The 21,887-nt window shown below is 44.9% G+C and overlaps 1 protein-coding gene across 3 annotated transcripts in view; it reads right to left on the reverse strand.

Moving 5' to 3' along the window:
* The window catches only part of pkdcca (protein kinase domain containing, cytoplasmic a), a 20,958-nt gene extending 2,799 nt beyond the window's left edge, over window positions 1-18,159 (reverse strand). The window contains exons 1-5 of one of the 3 annotated variants that reach the window (XM_027002589.3): window positions 17,057-18,156; window positions 8,264-8,386; window positions 5,289-5,563; window positions 4,976-5,055; window positions 4,376-4,483 (exon numbers count right to left, since the gene is read on the reverse strand). In XM_027002589.3, the coding sequence (XP_026858390.2) occupies window positions 4,376-4,483; window positions 4,976-5,055; window positions 5,289-5,563; window positions 8,264-8,386; window positions 17,057-17,803 (1,333 nt within the window). In that variant the 5' untranslated portion in view covers window positions 17,804-18,156. Of the gene's footprint in view, window positions 1-4,375; window positions 4,484-4,975; window positions 5,056-5,288; window positions 5,564-8,263; window positions 8,387-17,056 lie in introns of all 3 variants that reach the window. The other 2 variants (XM_081724753.1, XM_081724754.1) reach the window with 2 other exon arrangements.
* Between the last annotated feature and the right edge of the window lie 3,728 nt (window positions 18,160-21,887).

Genomic DNA, 21,887 nt, shown 5'->3' on the forward strand with positions numbered 1-21,887 from the left:
ACCAACACTATGCTTCTACACAACCAACACCTCTCTACACAACCAACACCACTCTACACAACCAACGCCTCTCTACACAACCAACACCTCTCTACACAACCAACACCACTCTACACAACCAACACCTCTCTACACACACAACACCACACCTCTACACAACCAACACCACTCTACACAACCAACACCTCTCTACACACACAACACCACACCTCTGCACAACCAACACCACTCTACACAACCAACACTACTCTACACAACCAACACCTCTCTACACAACCAACACCACTCTACACAACCAACACCTCTCTACACACACAACACCACACCTCTACACAACCAACACCACTCTACACAACCAACACCTCTCTACACAACCAACACCACTCTACACAACCAACACCTCTCTACACACACAACACCACACCTCTACACAACCAACACCACTCTACACAACCAACACTACTCTACACAACCAACACCACTCTACACAACCAACGCCTCTCTACACACACAACACCACACCTCTACACACACAACACCACTCTACACAACCAACACCTCTCTACACAACCAACATCACTCTACACAACCAACACCACACCTCTACACAATCAACACCTCTCTACACAACCAACACCTCTCTACACACACAACACCACACCTCTACACAACCAACGCCTCTCTACACACACAACACCACACCTCTACACAACCAACACCACTCTACACAACCAACGCCTCTCTACACAACCAACACCACTCTACACAACCAACACCACTCTACACAACCAACACCACTCTACACAACCAATGCCTCTCTACACAACCAACACCACTCTACCCAACCAACGCCTCTATACACAACCAACACAACTCTACACAACCAACACCACTCTACACAACCAACGCCTCTCTACACAACCAACACCACTCTACACAACCAACACCACACCTCTACACAACCAACACCACTCTACCAAACAAACACCACTCTACTCAACCAACACCACTCTACCAAACAAACACCACTCTACTCAACCAACACCACTCTACCAAACAAACACCACTCTACTCAACCAACACCATGCCTGATGATTTCAGTCTGATCTTCATTCTGTCATTTCCCAGCTCAGGGATCTGTCCAGAGCCCACAGTGATGGACACACCGGACGTAAGGTGGCATTTGTCAAAGCAATAATGCGGAGAAAGATTAGGCAGTGGTCTCAAGGATAATCATTTTCTGTTCGCTTCCTGACCAGGGGGGAAACATTTGCCATGTTCTGCAACAACAACCAAGGGAGAAGACCAAACAAGGATGAATGACCAAGAAACAGCCCTCTGTAACATGGCCAAGGCTCACATTAGACTGGCCATGAAGGCCGACTCTTAATGGCTGGATGCTGTATTAAATCATTGCTTTTTATGCTTAAATACAAATGCTGTCTGCTTCTTGGCGCAGCAAGGCTGTATTCTCAGTAGTGGCTAATAGGAAGGGCAAAGCAATGTCTTTTTTATGCGACTTGATACTTACTATACCTAATACAGAAACTTGCCATATACAGTATGGTATATGTACAGTATACAGTATTTCTATTGAACATATGAAAAAAAAAACTAATAGATAAAACGTCCTCTTTAGAGTAATTAAAGTACAATTTATACAAATTGTACATATTAAGCTCAAATTTTTCACATGCCATGCATTTCTCCTGGGAAACAAAAAGCAGTGATCATCACTTTGGTTGCCAGTTCAACACAAAGTAAGCAGCTCCGTTCTCATCATGAGCCCAAAGCGTGGGCACGTTCCGCAGGTCATGACGGAATTTAAGGCTCTTTCGCTCTGTGCTAACGGCCAGGTCTGATCTCACGCATGCCTTCGCCAGGTCTTATCTCACGCATGTGTTGGCCAGGTCTGTCATTATACCCAACAGTACCTCAAGCTACAACCCTGCAAATCCTGGCATGATACATTTTTCCAAATGATATGTATTTATAGTCTGTAGAACAATTATTGTCAAATATTCCTTTCCCAAGGGAAGCTATTTGTGAAAATAAATCATTCTGTTGTGTATATCAGGTTTGTCTCTGTGCAGACTCTCGGGGGTTTGTCTCTGTCCAGACTCTCGGGGTTGTGCCTCTGTGCAGACTCTTGGGGTTGTGCCTCTGTGCAGACTCTCGGGGGTGTGTCTCTGTGCAGACTCTCGGGGGTGTGTCTCTGTGCAGACTCTCGGGGGTGTGTGTTTGTTGGGCATGCTAGTGAAGTGCCATCCCCAGACTGGTCTGTACGTTCAGCTTCACAACACTGTGACAGCAGAACTGACAAGAGGAGAGTGGCCCCCTATTACTGCAAGCCTCACAACAGATGAACCATGAATCACTGATCCTCTCTCTCTCTCTCTCTCGCTCTCTCTCTCTCTCTCTCTCTCTCTCTCTCTCTCCTCTCTCTCTCTCTCTCTCTCTCTCTCTCTCTCTCTCTCTCTCTCTCTCTCTCTCTCTATCTCTGGGGGCATGGGTGGATGGGTGGCGAGCAGCTAGTTGATTTACTTGGTGCTCCGCTTGTCCATTTAAAGAGAAGGATCACTTTTGAGGGGGAGGGGGAAGGACCCTCTGCCTCTGCTGAATTTAACGTCTGGAGTGGAGTCTGTTGTAATTAAAGAGGAGGGTCCCCACACCACACCCTCAATCTCCCACCCCCCAAATTCCCCGAAGGACCAGGGAAGCCTCGGCCGGCGGTAAATAACACCAACTATTAGCTTCTTTATGGGCCTAATGAATGCTTTATGGAGCTCTCGCTTTCACTAAGCCGCCGAGTCCGTCAGTGTGTTGGGGGGGGGGGGGGGTTATGCCGAGAGATGGGACTGGGGGGCAGTTGGGGGGACTCGCTGATCACCACTTTCCCAAAGGCTCACGCAGCTGTGCGCTCTGCTAGGGAAAAGCTCCCTCATCACTGTGAACACTGACAGTTCAGCTTTACGAGACCTTTCCACAGAGACATGCTCACTGGACCCTGCTGTACACACAGAACTGCACCCACTCCCATCACACAGCAAATGATACATATTGCAGAAGTGAATAAAAGAGAATAAAAGCAGGCATTCTGCACACAAAAAAAGTGCACATGCTTGCTACAGTAGCACAGTGTCGAAGGCCATCTGGTGTGAGATGAAGAGGCGTGAGGGGAAAGAGTTAACACTCCAGGCTGTGAGCATTCATTTGTAATGCACTCATCAGTCAACGGCCGCCTGCCCTCCCTGCTTCAGACAGCCAGTGGAGCGAGGAGAGGAGACAGGAGAGAGCGAGAGAGGGAGTTAGGGGAAGAGAGAGGAGGAGAGAGTGAAAAAAGAAAGCACTTGAGCAGAGTAAATGCAAACGCGAGTGGGCCAGAGAAGAGAAAGGGGACAAATGGAGGTTAAGTGACCGAGAAACAAACGAGGAAGCGAGAGACAGAGGAAGCAGTGCAGCTGTGTTTCGCCTGGGGCCTCAAGAAGCAGTCCAGCCAAATAAAAAAGAACCAGTCTGAACCCTGTCTGGCCTCCTTTCTCACCAGTATATAAACCAGTATGTAATTGTTAATCTCATCCCAAGTACATCAGAACACTCCCCACTTTTTATGCACCATCACACACATACACACACACACACACACCACACACACACACACACACACACACACACCCACACACACACACACACACAGTACTCCAGTCCCTTTCTCTCTCTCTCTGTGTGCTTCCTATGAACCTGCTCAGCCAATTATACGAATCCTCTGGCAAAGTCCAAAAGTTAGGATATAGATTTGTGCTGAAAGTCACAGGGCTGAAGCAATCCGAGAGGAGCAGGACGAGTGGGTTACAGAACCGTACCGTGAGTCTCGCACAGCTCAACCATCACAGGCGGGGTACGGAGGGGGGGGGGGGGGGTCCCACGGCGGAAGATCGCTTTAAACAGTTCATCACAGAGTGAGCACATGGGAGACAAGTCAGACATGGAGCACCCTGATCTGCTGTACTACTGAACCCCAGGGCACGGAGAGAAAGCCGATAAAAAGCAGACAACTCTCTCTGCAAGACTAACTCCCTTCTGCATGTTTATGGCAGGTTTCATCTGAGTGGGCGATGCAAGTGGCAGGGTAGTGGCAGAAACGTGGCAGAGGACTGAGCAGATAAAGCAGAGTCTCTGTCTGAGGATGGTGCTTTGCTTATCTACCAGGCTGTTTATTTACATTGCCTGTTTTTATTTACATTGCCTATTTTTTGGTGTTACTGCGGCACTCTTAGAATAAAGTGGATTGTGGTCTTCAGCCATTGTCCTGATCCAAATAAAGGCATTAAGATGTACGTGTGTGTGTGTGTGTGTGTGTGTGTGTCTCACTTACCTGTTTTATATGTTTGAGTGTTATTTGTGAGGTAATGTCCATTCCTGTATATCTCTAACACCTTCTCAAGGTGAGTGAGGGTCTCATCTGTACTCCAGAGCAGCTCCCCTAAAACACAAACACAAACACACACACACACACACACACACATACACATAGTCAACAATCAGATTGCTATCAGTCTGCCATCCCTGACTGATTCGGTTTCTGCCCAGTGAAGCCCAGTCCTGTGCATTCGGCACCACCCGCCTACATTAGAGAGTGACGGCTTTGAGCTTCACTGGTACACAAGGAAACAGAGAGATCACATCAGTGCTTAGCCCACCCACACTATCCTCCCGCACCTCCATGGCCTGCTGTGCCCATGAGTAGCAGGGTTCAAATGCTATTCGACATGCCATCACCCTGATGAACACGACGATAGGAAACACACACAAAGCAGCCGGGCGGCGATCAAGCAAGAGAAACACAGAATGCTGGAAAGGAGAGACAGCACTACTATGAACCCGAATCTGAGGGAGAGGAGGATGAGCGCAAGCTGCGTGCGGTTTCGGGCCTTGGCCCCCAGCCGCCGACAAGCGCGAGAGAGAGCACGCTGACCTGTGGAGTTGACGATCCTGTCGAGAAGTGGCCTCAAGGCAAGGGGAGCACTGTGGGGCAGCAGGTAGGTAAAGAAGAACCTGGATACAAGCAAAGAAGACCAAGAGAATAACAAGGGTTTGGGTGCTAGATGGATAACTGCAAATATTCACTGTAGCTGCCTCTGGCCTGTCAATAGGATCTCCATCATGACTGGTAGTAGAAATATTATAAAGCATTCATTTTTATTTTATTTATTACTTTTATACCGGACTAAGGCAACAAACAGCTGCCCTGATTCACCTCTCACTCCAAGTCCGTGCTTGTGGCTCACCTGTAGGCATTGTACAAGTTCCTCTTCTCGTTGATGCCCTGGCAGCGTCCCCTGCTGCACGGGAGGGTGAAGTTGCGCGCCGGAAACTCCAGGAGGCAGTTGGCCGGTGTGGCGGGTGAGCACGGCGTCTCCTCTACGCTGGCGTCGTCCAGGTCAGTCACCTTCAGCTCGCCGCCCACCAGCACAAACTGGCGCGGCCTGAAGTCGAGCAGGGTGAGGGAGCCCAGCGGGGAATGGGCCAGGTAGTGCAGCAGCCGGCCAAGGCTCAGACAGATCTGCAGGACAGGGCAACCGGAGCAGGGGGTAAAGTGTGAGAAATGCTCCCGTGCGGCAGGACGGAGGATTAGCAGCAGTCTGCGTTGGGGGCGACTCGTTTGGCAGATCTATTCACCTACGGCGTGAAAAACCTCTGCCTTGTTTTTGGTTAGCAACCATCCAGAAGAAGCGCGTCGCACAAGGCGATATGCGTGGCATTGTGGGTATCTGGGAGCAACACCTCCACCACAGTCAACACTTAATTGCTTAAAGGACCACTTCAGTGTGTGTGTGTGTGTGTGTGTGTGTGTGTGTGTGTGTGTGTACACTGAGGATTAGCACTCTTATTGTGTATGAGGGTATTAGGGGTCAGGCTGGGCCCAGCAGAAGGTCAGTGGTCTTGGTGAAGAGACCCTGCGTGTACACAAACCCACTGCCACAGAAGCAGTGAAAGCAGAGCGAGCAGGAAGGAGGGGCTGGCACAGTTCCTGCTTTTCATAGCAGACAAAAGCTGTTTTTAATGTACTCAGGATTAGGAGACACTGGGAAAGGTCAGCCCCTGCCCAGTGCACTGTGGGTGTCTGTGTGTCTGCAGTTGTTTTCTTCTTCTTGCTTTGATGTAGCAACGGTTAGGCAGACGTGCAGGGGGAGGAAACCGACCTAACCTAACAGACAACAGCGCAGTCTGTAGTGTTGATCCTCACGCCATTACAAGAGACATTCATGAACATTCTGAGATTCCTGCACAGCACATGCAGAAGAGATGTGCGTTCGACGTAAGTGCACAAAACGAATCGGTTTGTTTGCGGATCTATACTCCACTGGTGAGGTGCCCACGTGTATTTGTGCCAGGGGGAGGGTTAAGCAGGCTAGCCTACGAAAGCCTCTGACCACGTGCCACGTGGGAAATGGCTCCACACATATATGAGCCATTTGCTAGCCGGCCTCTTCAGAACAGCTTGTTTTTATGATGCGGAAGCATTGCAGTGAATGTAGCCCTTCAGTCGGGGTGCACCTGGCCGGCTAGAACCTTCTGGGGAAAAAGGAAAATAAAAAAAAATGGACATCTCAACAAAGTGAATGCACACTTAAGAAATGGCACAGATCACCAAAACGACTCGAGTGAGTGGAACATTATTTTCGGCATGATGACTGAAGTTCAGATAAAGCAGAGAGGTGGGAAGCACAGCAGTGAAGGTCCATAAAAGCAAGCAAAGAATTTAAAGACACAGTCAACAGAACATATAGAGTTATAAATAGAGTTCAGTTTTCAATGTTTCAAAAATTCAGCACTCCGCATTTTGTTATTCTGACCTTTCTATTTGTTTAGATGAAAGTTATTTTTTTTAAACTTATTATTAGTTTTTAAAAAAATGAATTAATGAATTTATGTATTAATAATAAACTGTCTTTTATTAACCAATTTTTATTTAAAAACTAAGTCACAAAAAGACAGGAGGAAATCAGTCACGGAAAAAACAGTAGGAAAAAGTTGTGCAAAATTCTTTTCAAGAGCCCGTGAAAAATTACTAACGTCACAGCTGGTTTTCATGGGCACCGAAGTCAAAGAAGAAATTTATTTAATTTTCTCCAACGGCCTTCACTGGTGCCCAGCTGGAAATTCACTTGCCCTGGCTAATAAATTTCCCAGAATCCCACAGTATGTGGTGTGGCGGACCTACGTAAACGTCCCACATCAGACCTTCAGTGGAAGCCCATTAGGAGTGGCAATGCGAAGCCATTCACAAGCTTGAAAAGCAGTCTGAGTGTTGATGGGCAGACAAGTCTGCACCGAGCTGCGTTACGAATCGTTGTGCTGAGTTGTACATCGCCGTGATGACATGTAAATGAATGCAGTGTAGTCTGCAGGAGTACATGGAAATGTTCACAGCGTGCTTTTACCACGGGTCGATGTCTCCGTGTGTGTGTGTGTGTGTGTGTGTGAGACAGTAAAGGACAGATGAGGTGACATGCTCTTGTGGGAATGCGCTTGCATGTCTGTGTGAATAAATGCATATACAGATCCACAGTATACACATTCATTTAGGCCTACGTAAATCTTTTTTTAAATCTGATTCCAAAACACGTTCATTGCCCTCGCGGCCCCCGTCCTGAGTCAGACACACCGAGCAGGAGCTTTCACACACTCGCTCTGCTGCAGAATGACGGCAGCTGCGCCATGACCCTCGGGCTACACAATGGATCCTTCCTCGCCGAGTGCAAACTGCTTGGGCCAAAGGAAGTAATAAGAAACAATTACCACGGGTTGCCATGGTGACAGCGATTAGCAGGGTCAGCCGGGCAATGGCGGTGCTGCTCCGGTCAGCAGAGACAGGAAGTGGCAGTAGGCTGACCAGTGCTGTCTGAGTCCCAGCCCACCCGAGCCCCGCAAGCCCCGCCCCTTATCCTGCAGCCTGATTAGCTGGGCCAAAAAGAAGCGCGGCATGCGCTATATTCTCTCTCTCTCTCACTCGTCAGCTCTTTTTCATAGCACCGCATATCAATTTCCAGTTTGTCTACAAACATCATCAACCATTACACAGTATAGACTTGATTTTGCATGGGTTTTTTACTCTGGTTACATGTGTATCTGACCACAGGTCTTTTGTGGTAGTGTTGTTGTTGTTATGTACAGTGGAAGCTGGCTCCACCCTTCAACCCTTCAGCAGTCAGACAGACAGATGAAATGAGATATCTGTCAGACGCAGACGCTCACTCACCCGGAACCGCTCCTCCCAGGGCGTCTGCAGGAGCTGGATCATCTCCAGGGGGCTACCCAGCTCCGTGATGGCTGTCACCGTGTCCTTGATGTCATTGCTGTCCTGGTTACAGTAACCATACAGCTGTGGAAGAGAGATAGAGAGAGAGAGAGAGAGAGAGAGAGAGAGAGAGAGAGAGAGAGAGAGAGAGAGAGAGAGCCACAGAGAGCTCTTAGACCACCAGTCACTCAGCCCAGACTGCCTAGATAACGGTACTGTGTAGAATTTCACTGTTTTGACTCAGGAAGATTTGTGTGTGTGTGTGTGTGTGTGTGTGTGTGTGTGTGTGTGTGTGTGTGTGTGTGTGTGTGTGTCTCACTAGAGAGGGCAGATGAGGGGAGTGGAGTATCAGGTTAGAGATAAAAGTAAATCAGCACTTTGTTTTACAGTCAGTTTACCATTCTGTATAGGGTTGAAACACACACACACACACACACACACACACCCTATTAGCTACTACAGCAGGGTGAAACACCAGACACAATTAGGAAACTGGACTTTGTGGGTTTGTCCTAGTAGGAGAAAGCTCTGAGCTCCACTTTAACCAAAGGGGCTTTTACCCTTCATACTGCCGCGTTCACAACTGAATCTGGCGCTTTGCTTACAGAAACATTTTCTTAAGCTAATTTGAGCCAAAGAAGCTAGTTAAAATTAAACAGCATGAAATTTCATCTGGAAGGAAAACACCCCAGGGCAGTGTGACGGGCTCGCACTGCCGCCGCAGTCTGCGCGAACAAAGAGGGGCGGGCACAACCGTCCGCTCCGAGGCAGGCCCACAGACTCTCTCTCCTCTCACTCTTTACTGGGCTAAGTTCACTTGAGCTGTAATCAAACTCCCTAAAATCCTATTTGAGCACGAAGGACTCTATAGCATGTGACTCATTATTGTGAATCATTATTGTGTGTAGGACTGAAAAAAAATATGAATGTGTGTGAGGGTGTTGTGTGTGTGTGTGCGTGTGTGTGTGTGTGTGCGTGTGTGTGTGTGTGTGTGTGTGTGTGTGTGTGCGCGTGTGTGTGTGCGTGTGTGTGTGTGTGTGTGTGTGTGTGTGTGTGTGTGTGTGTGTGTGTGTGTGTGTAAGATTTATTTTAAGATAGAACAAGTACTTTTTACTTTCTTATAAGGCTAATGAGTCCACACTATTCCAGCAATCATAACGACACATGCAAACAGAATGCAAACACATCTATTCCAGGGTTCATTCTACTCTAAATGTGGATAGGTCAGTCATACAATGTCTGCCGTGACTTCCATATGATACAATAGCCGAGATGCTAAACATTACCACTGCCATGCATCATAGTGTTGCTTAGCAAGGTCAATACACAAACACACACACACAAACACAGAGAGACAGAGGAAGGACATGTTTTTAGCAGAGGGGAAAGACTTAGGTGATACTGCATGTGCCAGCCATACAGGTTGAGAGGTCACAGCCCTGCGCTGAGACTACCCCAACACCCAACACCTGGCACAAGAAGAAGAGTGCCCCCATCTGGAAACACAGGTGTAGAATACACATTTCTTGTTGAAAACACACATGCCCTCCGCTTCAGCTGGTCTGTATAACAAGCACAGGAGCAGCATCGGTCTGGGTAGTATCTAACTTTACTCAGACGTCAGGCAGGTTTTGACACCAATGTAGACCTGGAATAGGCATCATCTGATCCCGTAGCCATGTTAGCAGGCAGATGAGGGGTGAAGAAGAAGAGGGGAGATGCAGATCATCTCAGGAAGCTTTCCTAGGGCCTGGCCAGAAAGCACACGCTATCTGAGATTAGACAATCTCTAATGACTCTAATCAGAATGCTTCATCTAAGCACTGTGTGTGCATGTTTATTTGCATTCTTAACATGCAAGAATTCTTGAGACTTGCTGTCTGTGTGTGTGTGTGTGTGTGTGTGTGTGTGCGTGTGTGCGTGTGTGTGTGTGTGTGTGTGTGTGTGTGTGTGTGTGTGTCTGTGTGTGTGTGTGTGTGCGTGCGTGTGTGTGTGTGTGTGTGTGTGTGTGTGTGTGTGTGTGTGTGTGTGTGTGACTCCATTGCCTTCTGTAAGATAACAGTCCGCACATGAAGGAGTGTTGGCCGTCTGCTGGCTGGCACGGAGCCATGCTGTCTGACCCTGGTTCAGAGGTCAACCTGCCTGTCTTGTCTATTTGCCACTGCATCTCACCAGCCCTGCTCTGTCTCTGCTTTCACACCAGTGGATTAAGATACAAGAACATTTCAGGAACACGGCTGTAAAACCACTGGCAGTATTGTACTTGCACTTTCACGAAAACATAAGAAAACATTTTTCTAAAGTGGAGCATTTATTTTTTCATTTCATAGTCTCAACACTCTGGAATAATTATCCATGCTAAACCTTTACATAAATTACATAAATTACATAAATTACGTAGATATCTTTGGTTTCATGTCATCTCTACCAAAAATGTCAATCAGTTTTGGTAACGATCATTACCAAAACTGATGTAAATGTAAATGTCATCAAATGTAAATGATCAAAATGATTCACATTTTTGGTAGAGAAACTACATTCACAAACAAAAGCTTTACTGGATTTAATCTTTAAAACTAGCCAGTGTCTTGCATCATTAAAAAAACAACACCTGGGATTTATCTCTGGCTTCTAAGTATGTTTAGCCTGGTTTTATTCATGTTTTTATTTGGCTCTGTATAGGACTTGGAATAAACAAGTTAGTAAACTACTTGAGCTAAGTGTGAAAGTGTTGCATGTTTTCAAGGCGTTTCCCTGGTCTAAAGACTCGTGTTCACCTTAAAGCAGATCTCTCGTGGCAGTTTACTCCTTCCTGAAAAGGGGGTGTAATCAGCAGAAAAGTTTGAACTCTTTTCAATCAATGGCTGGCAATTCTGAATATACCATAAAAATGATAGCTTTCTGGAAAAGCCAAAGCACTCAAACTATGCCATGTTATCTGCTGTTATTTTGTTTTGGTAGAATCAGGCTGGAGGCTTTTCAGGCCATAAGTAGATGCATTGTGCCGTGATGTTAATAGAAACAAAGAAGAAAAACACGCAGTCATGGTAGGTGTCATGCCATCCCACTCAAGGTTGGGGTAAGCTGCAACACTACCACAACACAAAGCTACTGCACTTCCACAGCACAACGTTACAACACTACCACAACACAACGCTACAGCACTACTACAGTACAGTCTGAATCAAGTACAAAAAAATTTTTTTTTTTTTTTGAGTACTATATATGCCCCTCTCCCCAGTGCACAGTCAAAAAGGTAATTAGCTAAAGTGTTAGAGGTGCTTCACGGAACCGAGCAAACCAGAAACTCGCTTCATGCATAACTACGCCACAGCAAATTACAGCACTAGAGAAAAATCGCTCAGCTCCAGTTCACGTACCTGCAAACATTTTCCCAACTGCCCTGCGCCAATCCGGGTTGCAGGCCAATGCTCCAGGCTCTATACAAAAGCATTTCTGTGCGAGGTGTTATTAATTTGCAAATAGGCCTGACGGCTCATGAACACACACCCGCTCCCAGGCACAGAGGCGGGCACGCAGGCGCCTTTAACGAAGGCACCCTGGCAGTGCATCAGAACAGGCATGGAGAGGGTAATGTTTGTGCAGAGACATAACAGGGCAGGGTGACTGCAGCCGGCCGTCCGCGGTTCAGGGTCACTGAACAAACAACTGTCCGCTAGAACAAGAGGGCCTCAGTAACCCGAGCAGGGTCCTGATCCACTGGCTGAGATAGGAGAGGGTGAGAGCTCAGATCAGATTCAAGTGTGCGTTGGGGGGGACGCTTCTGAGTAATTTCTAACTCTTTAGATGGATAATTCTTCATATCTCTGAGGCTTACTGTGGTTTAACAGAGAAAGTACAAAATCGTAAAATGTTGCGGAAGTATGCCAGAGCTTACAAAAAATTCACATGAACACATCATATTTATCTTCTATTAGTTCTTTATATTCAGCACTTCATAATGAGTATTGGAGCTTCTTTAGGACAAACAGCAGTTAATAAACTCCAGTAAAGCAAACACCATTCTGATGACAGCATCTAAATGAAATCTCCTCACCCTCAAATATTTGTATAGTGTCCAACTACTTCTGAATTAGGGGCTGTGAACTGAACCATTGAAAATGATAGGGATCCTCCAGGGTGTAAGTGTGTGTGTGTGTGTGTGTGTGTGTGTGTGTGTGTGTGTGTGTGTGTGTGTGTGTGTGTGTGTGTGTGTGTGTGTGTGTGTGTGTGTGTGCGCGCGTCAGTGTGGGGTTGAGTGTGTGTGTGGGTGTGTGTATGTGTGTGTATAGGTGTGTGCGTGTGTGTGTGTGTGTGTATGTGTGCACGTCAGTGCGGGGTTGAGGGTGTGTGTGGGTGTGTGTGTAAGAGGGAATGCACAGGCAAGCGGTAGATGCCAAGATAGAGGTCCACATTCTCCGGGCCTCTCCCCATAGCCAGTGGTGCTCAGAGCATATAGAGCCGACACATGCCAGGGCCACGGTCAGCCCTGTGCTCTCACCAGGGCTGGGGGGTAGGGGGCTGGGGGGTAGGGGGCTGGGGGGTAGAGGGCTGGGGGGTAGGGGGCTGGGGGGTAGGGGGCTGGGGGGTAGAGGGCTGGGGGTAGGGGGCTGGGGGGTAGGGGGCTGGGGGGTAGGGGGCGAGCCAGACCTCGACAGAGCTCCTCTCATTTCCTTCCTCCAGTCCTGGACCTGCCATTGCAGGACCGTCCTGCGGCACACCCTGATGACTGCGGAGTAGTTCCATTAGCGTTAATCATCAGGACACGTCACTGCCAGACACAGCACGCCTTCGCTTACCGTGAAAGGAAATTGTTTGAGACGTGGAAAAGCGATAAGACTGTGGATTAGATCTAAAAGGTGTTAAGGGGGGAAAAAATAAAAAATTTAAATAAAATTGCACTGCTTTTATTATTCTTTTTATCTTGGCTAATGTCATAACTGTTTGCCAAAAACAAGTCTGAACAGAAGAGTCTCAGCAGAACAAAATGAATTGAATCTAATTTTTTTTTTTTGTACATGGAATTCCAGGATAAATGAAACAAATAGGGAATTTCTACAACTTTTCCCTTTCTGTATGCTTCCTTCCTGTGGAAGTTGGAGGTTAAAGTGTTAACCCGTGTTTAATTACAGCGAGGGCTCCAACTCATGACATGGTCCTGCTCCCCCTCTCCCTTCCTAAAAATGACCCTGGGGGCCTCCGTGTTCACGACATCTAGCTTTCACATTAACACTAGCAGGTTACTGATTACTCGTCTGTCAGTTTGTGTATGTGTGTATGTGGGTGTGTTTGAATGTGTGTGTGTCTGAGGATCTGAGGGGCTAACAAAATGACATACTAATATAAATATAATCTGACTACAAGACCCCTAATCATGGCCCCTGAGTGACATACTCGAAATCCTTCACACGCCGCCTGATATGCCTCACACACTCACTCGCGCACACCACAACCAAGGTTCATTTATCTGGCCCTCAAACCTACGAACTCAAAAGACGGCAGACACAAGGTTTGACGAGCATGCCCTGGTCACCTTCGTCGCTATCTCTCTCTCTGATCTGCACCGATCCGTCTTGCTCATGCTGGTGCTAACAAGGCAGAGGGCAGCTAACCCCCTCGACCCCCCCCCCTCCCCGCGCCCCATCCAACGCCACCACTTCCATTTCCACCCCCAACCCCACATGGCCATACCTGGATCCCATGTTCCTGTTTATACAACAGGTGTACCCTTCCCTCAGTCTGACCCCCCCCCCCCCCCCCCCACACACACACACACACACAAACGCCAGCAGACACATTATTTCTGAACGTGTGCCCATGAGACTTCCCTGAGGCATCGGGCAGCAGAGAAGGCTCAGCTTCGCAGCTACGTGCCCTCTTATTGAACCCCTTGCCTGGATTAAATCAAGCCAACATATCAGATTGTCTCACCTCTGACCCCACCAGCACCACACCACCCCCCACCCCCGCTCTTACAAAATACACTCTGCATATTTTTGTCTTATTCGGTGCTTGCCAAGGCAAACGAAAGCCAACGCTCAGGGCCTGATTGGGGAAGTAATTGTGATCCAGCACTGTCTCTGTTAATGCTCACGTACTGGGAATATCAGTGTCTATGTTTAATTATGCACTTTCTACAGTTGCTTCATGGACAAAGTATGATTTGAAAATTTTTGCTCTCTTGTTTGGATGTTGAGAGAGTCTGGCCTGCATGGAGGAAACCTTTGGAAGGAGACGGGCACTGGAGTCAAACCATGTGCTTACTGAAGCTAAATCTGATAAACAAAGAATTTGACTCTTTATACACAGCCGCGTCTGCTGGTCAGTAATGATTAATATTTATGGCTGTTTGTATGTGTGAGTGTGTGTGTTGGGTGAAACAAAGTGTCTGTGTATGTAAGAAGAATGATCATTTCCCATATATGTGTGAAAGTCAATATTGTCATTGAATTACACAGTATCTCTCTCACTTTCTCTCTCTGTCTCTCTCTCTCTCTCTCTCTCTCTCTGTGTGTGTGTGTGTGTGTGTGAGAGAGAGAGACAGAGAGACAGAGAGAGCGAGAGAGCGAGAGAGAGAGAGAGAGAGAGAGAGAGAGAGAGAGAGAGAGAGAGAGAGTGCTAACATCATTTAATTTGTAACCTCAGCTGCTGCAATTGAATGAATTTAAGTAAAGACATGCAGTTGCATACTGGTACAAACCACCATGTGGGAACTGTCAGTTCAAAATTAAAGCTGCTATATTAAGTTCGAATGTCCAGAAACTAAAAATATAAAACCACCAATGGTGTGTGGCAGATAGTATTAAAATTTCCCAGTTCCATCTGAACACGGTTATTCATGTAATCACGTATGACTAAAATAAACCTTTATATTACCAGGCACATATAAAACTACATCTACACTATGGTGCCCGATAACCGAAAAAAACCGAAGAAAAAAGATATTGGTATCGCCAACAATTCAATATAAAGGGGTGTTAACTCAAGTTAGTATACATTTATGACGTGAATATTCAATAGTCCATTAGTCTATAAATAGTCGCTGAAGAATGTCGGAATTATTAAAACGACATGAATGATACACTAAAAGAAATGAGGGACTGAGTAACAAATTGGGACACGACTGCAAATGACAGAACCACTTTAAGGCTCAAAGGCTACTCGGGGGCTTAGGTAACTGTGCGGCCTACGTGTCATGACGAGGATTTGCAACGGTTTTATTACAGAAAGACACTCGAGACCGCTTTAATTACAGATGTCGGACGGATGTGCTTTATTTAGAAGTGAACAAATTTGTCATGATTTTCAACAGAAGTACTATTCCGACTTTATAGCACATACAATATAACAGTTTACCACGCGTTTCCAACTACACAGTAGATCGCCTAAATGCTTGTATTCATTGACCAACTACTCTACTGTTTACGTGAGACTTCAGCAATATTAATACTTAATTTAAGACTGTAGACTAACAAAAAAATTTTTTATTCCAGTATATTTTTGGTCAAGTATGAACACTGTTTGTTATGCAAGTCTGTTTGCGCCAGGGAGAATTTTCTTTTCCATGCTCTTCAGTGCTGTCGTTAGAATGTCTTTTGTGTAGGTATTTTAATGGGGTCCCCTGTCCCGTTGATGCCATGCTGTGAAGATATCGCAGTAATTTAGGCCTGTAGCCGCCTCTGGTCGACTGACACTTTGTTCGCTTTAAGTCGTTGTTACTGGTTAACCGTTAGGTCATGCGTGACAGTGCCTTCAGCGGGGACTAGAAAAATTTTTTTTTGGGGGGGGGGGGGTTACGACACAGACTGTATCTAAAATTTCTTGTCCATTCCAAGACAAAAAAAAGGTATTAGTATTTCAAACTATAGTGTAAGGAAACACCCACTCCTGGCCAAAATTTGTGTATCCTGTTATTTCTGTTATTAGACTATTACAAGGATTAGTCCATAACGTTCACGTAAACGTTTAACGTTTATCCCGATTCAAAGATTACGGGTCATGCATTAGCTAAAGATCTATGCACGAAGTGGTGAAACGAGAGAGATGCGAGAACATCTGTAGAAAACTTCATCCTCATTTCTGTCAACTTATTACAGTTTATTTAACGAGCAAGCCGCTCCAATAAAAAAGATAAACTCCGCAAAGCCGAAGTGATGCTGTGAAGGCTCTAGCAGACGATGTCGGCCTACAAAAATCGTCCTAATACAGAACAATAAAGTGCTCTTCGTTTTCAGACGCACACAATGGTCCAAAGGAAACACACTGTAAAATATAGATTATTAAGAAGTCATTTGCAGTTCTTCACCTATAGCCTCCACTATTAGTGCCACAAATAAGCCTCTTCTCTGTCATTTGAGAGACCGTTAATTATGCACGGTAGCTGAATACACACATTAACCCGAAGTGTTAGAATAAACCTTTTCTGTTAATTCTGACACGCTGTGCGCAAACATTCACACCACGAATGCATATTCGGCACTTAGCTAAGATATTATTTGTAACGCTGTTATCAGCGCAAGCACAATTTGAGGAGTTTAGTTCATTTTATTAGACGAAACTAGGACCACCGCTGCTTTTTCACATGATCACAAATCTTAATTTATTTTTAATCTGTAAATTTGTATTTGTTCTCAGTGACTAAAATTATTTTATTTCCAGCCGGGAAAATAAATATGATATAATAGACAAAAAAACCTGTAATCTATTTCTGAGTTAACTAAAGAATATAAAAATTAACAGTAATAATACAATTACCTTGAGAATATTTGGATGTTGCAATCTCTCCATCAGTGTCATTTCTTTGACAATTTTGAAGGATGCCAGCCTGTAACAGTCACTCGCCGATCCGTATTTTTTAACACAATTCTCCATATCATGACCTCCAAAATCCACTGATTTCAGGGCTACTGAAAAGCTCTTGTTCAAAGCCGCCTTGTACACAGCCTTTGTGTAGCCAGACCCGAGGTACTGAACGTTGGTCACGTTGTCAATACTACTGCAGCCAAGCATCGGTTCGTTTGTAAAATGCTTAGGCGATCTGGGTGGTGCAACCTCTGCAGCAGAGAGCGGACTTGGAGCGTTCGCATGTTTATTGTCATTTTTCTCTGATCCTTTATTTGAATCCCAGCTGCTCGCCCGTTCTAGATCCATGAGTCTCCTTCGCTCCAGTGGCCGCACGGCATCTCCGGGACCAACCCAGCGTGCCTGTCGTTGGCCATACCGGAGAACCTCGTCTAATCTCTCTCGTATCTGCGTCTGGAGGTCCTGTAGTCCGCCGGGGACGGTGGGTTCACGATTCGCCTCGGCGACAGTTGCTGCGGGTGCAAAGTTATCGACGTGAAACTGGAAAGAGTCCGCGACGCGCTGCTGTTTTTCGTAGTAGTAGCGATGCGCCCTTTCGCCGTGGTGCTCGAATCCAGGTACGAATAGCAAATTCATCAGCGTTCCGATAAAAAAGGATAGGCAAAACCCTGCCGCCACAACAATCTTCCGGCGCTTCATCTTGTTTGAGATTATTAATACTAGCAAAAAATATCTTTGTTTCCCTCTCCAGCCTCCGCCTAGCAGCCTCGCAGCTGTAGGCAGTCTAGCTGCTCGGTGCTGTATTGTGTAATGTAAAAAGCTCTTAGGATCGCAAAAAGGGGACGCAGATTGTGCGAAGGATGTGGAAGGCGCTGCTCTCACGTCTTCATCTTGCTGTTATGATTAATGCCGCTGCCTAGACGTAAGATCCACCCCATTTAAGAATGATTACGGTGACACTTGCCTCCGCGCACTCGAGACCCCTGGACTCGTTACGCCCAACTCGCGAGGGTCTCCGCACTCACCCGCACTAACCTACCGCCTGTGCTTCTGAGCGACTCAAACAAATCTGACGTCAGTGTGACTGACAGTTGACTTGGCCCTGCAGCTGTGAACTTTGTAGTTCTGCCTTCAGCTCATGCATGACTAGAATGCTTTCAGAGGATCCGCATCTCGAACTACATTACCCTTCATGCATTGTGAGGGAGGACTCGGTTACGAATTACAGCAACCCAACGGCAGGGCGGTTCCAGTGATTCCTTGAAAACTGTACGTATAAAAAGTAGCATTATAAGGAGCCCGTATCTGTGTCTATACCATTTAGGATTAATGTTCTTTCCTTATTTAGATATGTGTTCTTGTCCAAACTGACGATAGCGGCCATACAGCTCTAATCTGAATTCATGCCATATGCCCCGATATTCGTATGGGAATATATTTGCTATATATGCCTAAAAAGAGAAACGAAAACCGGATTATTTCCATTAGGTCCATCATTATGGATTTTCACTGTGAGGCATTATATTTTAACATAGCGTTGCAAAATGTAGATCTATAAGTTGTTTAGGCTATTAAAATAATACAATTAAATATTGCTTTTAAATACTACGAATGTACACCATAACAGACCGTGATATAATCAATTCTTCTAACGTTAAACCAATACTGAAATGTTTCAAGCAACTATTTCGTCTAGTTTGGACCGCATTAGACTTCTGGCCGCTATTCCAAATTGATAACGCAGTCTATTCCGCTATGGACAGACTTTTTGCAAGCCATTTGGCCTTTTTGGAAAGAAAAAAAAACGTGTATAATTATGTCTCTGGGGTCGGAGAAGTAACAGTTTAAATTAAAAACAGGCACGAGGAAAGGGGAGAAATAAATAAATAATAGCATTTGTAGGCTTACGCTTTGTTTGACGGAATAACGCATTCCGCTGGTGAAGTACTCACAAGCAACATTTTAAAAATAATCTTCATGAGTAGTCTGTGTCTACTGGAAACTAACTGAAAAATAAAATAAAAACAGACTAGTTGAAGTCATAGTTTTCAAACTTCTTGGCAAATTGTCCGTTCTTTTTTTCATAAAGCTTTGCCTACACATTGTTCCTGTTTGTCTTTTAAAAGGGAGCAGGAGACCAAGTCGCTCTTTTGGTTTATAAAATTGGCAAAAGACCGAACAGAAAAGATCTGGCGTAAGGCTGAATGCCAGTTACACGGCTATCGATCAAGGTCGCATTACCATGCTGTTAGCAGCTAATTAACAAATACAATCAACCTGGAAAATGGGGAAAGAACGGCAGCTCAGCAGGGGAGCGACCTTTAAGACAGCCCGCAGGGGCGGTGGTCAATGCGGGCACGTGCTCCCTTTCTTATTTTTTAGCACTAATTAAGATAGTTAAGTCAGGTAATGTTAGTTTAAATGTGACGTGTAAAACTCTTTTTGGAAGTTAAAATAATTCGAAATATCCAATGGCTTTAAATATCTGGCTAGTCTATTTTCACCGCTATGTTTTAATATTTCTTAATGGTATACTGTTATTAGCAAACACTTATACGGGAAATGTATGTAGTTATATGCAGCTTACACACGCGAAAATTAATTTTAAGTAATACGCCAAAAGAAATATCGTAACTGACAAAATAATAATATAAAATGCCCAATAATATAAAATGCCCAATAACTTGCTGTAATTAATTAAAGATAACCTACCGCTTTAGCTCCATCTTCTGGACACTAGATATAATAATAATAATAATAATAATAATAATAATAATAATAATAATAATAATAATAATAATAATAATAATAATAATAATAATAATAATAATAGCATACGGTGCTATGGTGAATGTTAATTTGTTCATCAATCACCATGCAAAAATGTTAGTTTTGTTAATGGCATGATGCACATGACCATAAGATATTAACGGTATTAACATCTTTCATTAGAACAACTCACTGTTCTTTTTTTTAATTTGTTGATATAAATCTATTGACATGTGAGGCAAATTTAATCTTCTGTTTAAACGTTAGTTCCCCAAAGGTTTATCAGTTACCCATTTACGACGGCAGCACAAACGAAAATGACAGAGTGTCGTGCTCGGAAATGGCATTTTCCTAATCAGTTCCTTTCAATGGTTAAATGGTTACTTTAATATTTCCGATTCTGTACGAGAGCGCGGGGGTCATTTGCATTGCTCCGCTCAGGGCGGGCAGCTCCGTGGGGTGGAGACCGAGATCGCCCCGGGGGACCTAACAAGCATTAATCCCATTTAAGAAGTTAATTTTCTTAGGGGGGTTTTCACTAAACAATGGAATACACTTCTTGTGTTCTCAAAAATGTGTGCGGAGCCTTGGGTTTGCCATTTAAATGCAGCGCTACGTTTACATGTGAATTGAGCTCGGAGGGGGTCACGGGGCAGAGACCGAAGGATTATGTGCAGCGGCGGGATTCTTAGCCTGACTCACGCTATTTGTGACAGGCATATATCGCAGCGACCTAATAAGGGGTTAATCCTTTTGCGTTCCGTTTTCCGTGGGCGTTAATTATACACCGTAGGTAGCTGCTCGATAGGTATTCATTAAATTCGTGGGGGTTTACTCGTTACTGTAAGACAGCGCATCACCCAAAGGCAGTAATGAAAGACACGCCAATCAAGTTTCAAATGCAGTACACGGATGTTTTGCTATTTTAGTGAGATGCTGGAGCACATTTTACAAACTTAACTGCCTATGACGAATTTTATTTAGTTTTAGATTGTATTTACTTTCAGTGCGTATTACTCCTGTGATCTAATACTATCTCCATAAATGTCATCTTATTCATTATTATGCACTCTTATATTTCAGACATTAAAGCGTCACGATTCCATATCCACTTCACCGTTGCAATTTGATTTATTTTTACGTCTCCACACATAGAGTGTATAGCATTCCATTGCCAATTCACTTAAACTGAAAACCATCTTGGAATTAATCATTATTGTTACTTTTTACTGTTATTGCCATTTGAGTTCCCAGCATAGCTTCATGGTGAAATGCTTTGACAAACAATGTCCAGGCAGAACAGCTCTAGCCCCATCTTGCCCAGGGAAAAGACATCAACCAAAGTTACTAGTTAATTTATGGAACTAGTTGGCTGTTCTGTGTGATTGCTGATTGTTTAAAAAGTTGGCTTCTGGTTTGACATCGCACTATATTCTAAATATTTTAAAGCTGTGTTTCGTCACTGTAAATAAAGGGAGTCTGGCTGTGTTGCACATCATCACAGCTGTGATTTCTAAAAAGTTCTTCTCCTCTGGGGCTTGGCAGGAGGGGGACAGAGCCATAAGTTATATGGCACATAAAAAGGTCGAAAATAGCATTATTTCCATCTGAACCTGAATAAGAGATTAACTACGATTCTTTCCACTTGTCTTACTACTTGATTTGTATTGCTAAAAGGAAATATGTAATATCAATTTATAATATTTAATGTATTTGAGTTTTTTAAATATTCAAACCTGTAGATCTAGTTGTAACTGTACTAGTGCTAGCCCCATCCTAAAGTTCATTTTGTTTTCCTCTTAACCCTGTTTTCTGAGAGAAACCTTCTCATTCCCTTTTTTGAGAGACGTTCCCTTCTCTTTCTAATACAACCATTTTTTAAAAACCCTTTTATAACAAAGGTGTTAAATGTAACCACGAAGTGAACCCTTTAATGTGTGCACCAGCCACTATCTGGGTGGTGGGCTATCAGTGTATACGTCCCTCAGCCACTATCTGGGTGGTGGGCTATCAG

Source organism: Electrophorus electricus, chromosome 12 (assembly GCF_041902795.1).
Source record: "Electrophorus electricus isolate QZ-2024a chromosome 12, ASM4190279v1, whole genome shotgun sequence".
NCBI classification, from domain to species: Eukaryota; Metazoa; Chordata; class Actinopteri; order Gymnotiformes; family Gymnotidae; genus Electrophorus; species Electrophorus electricus.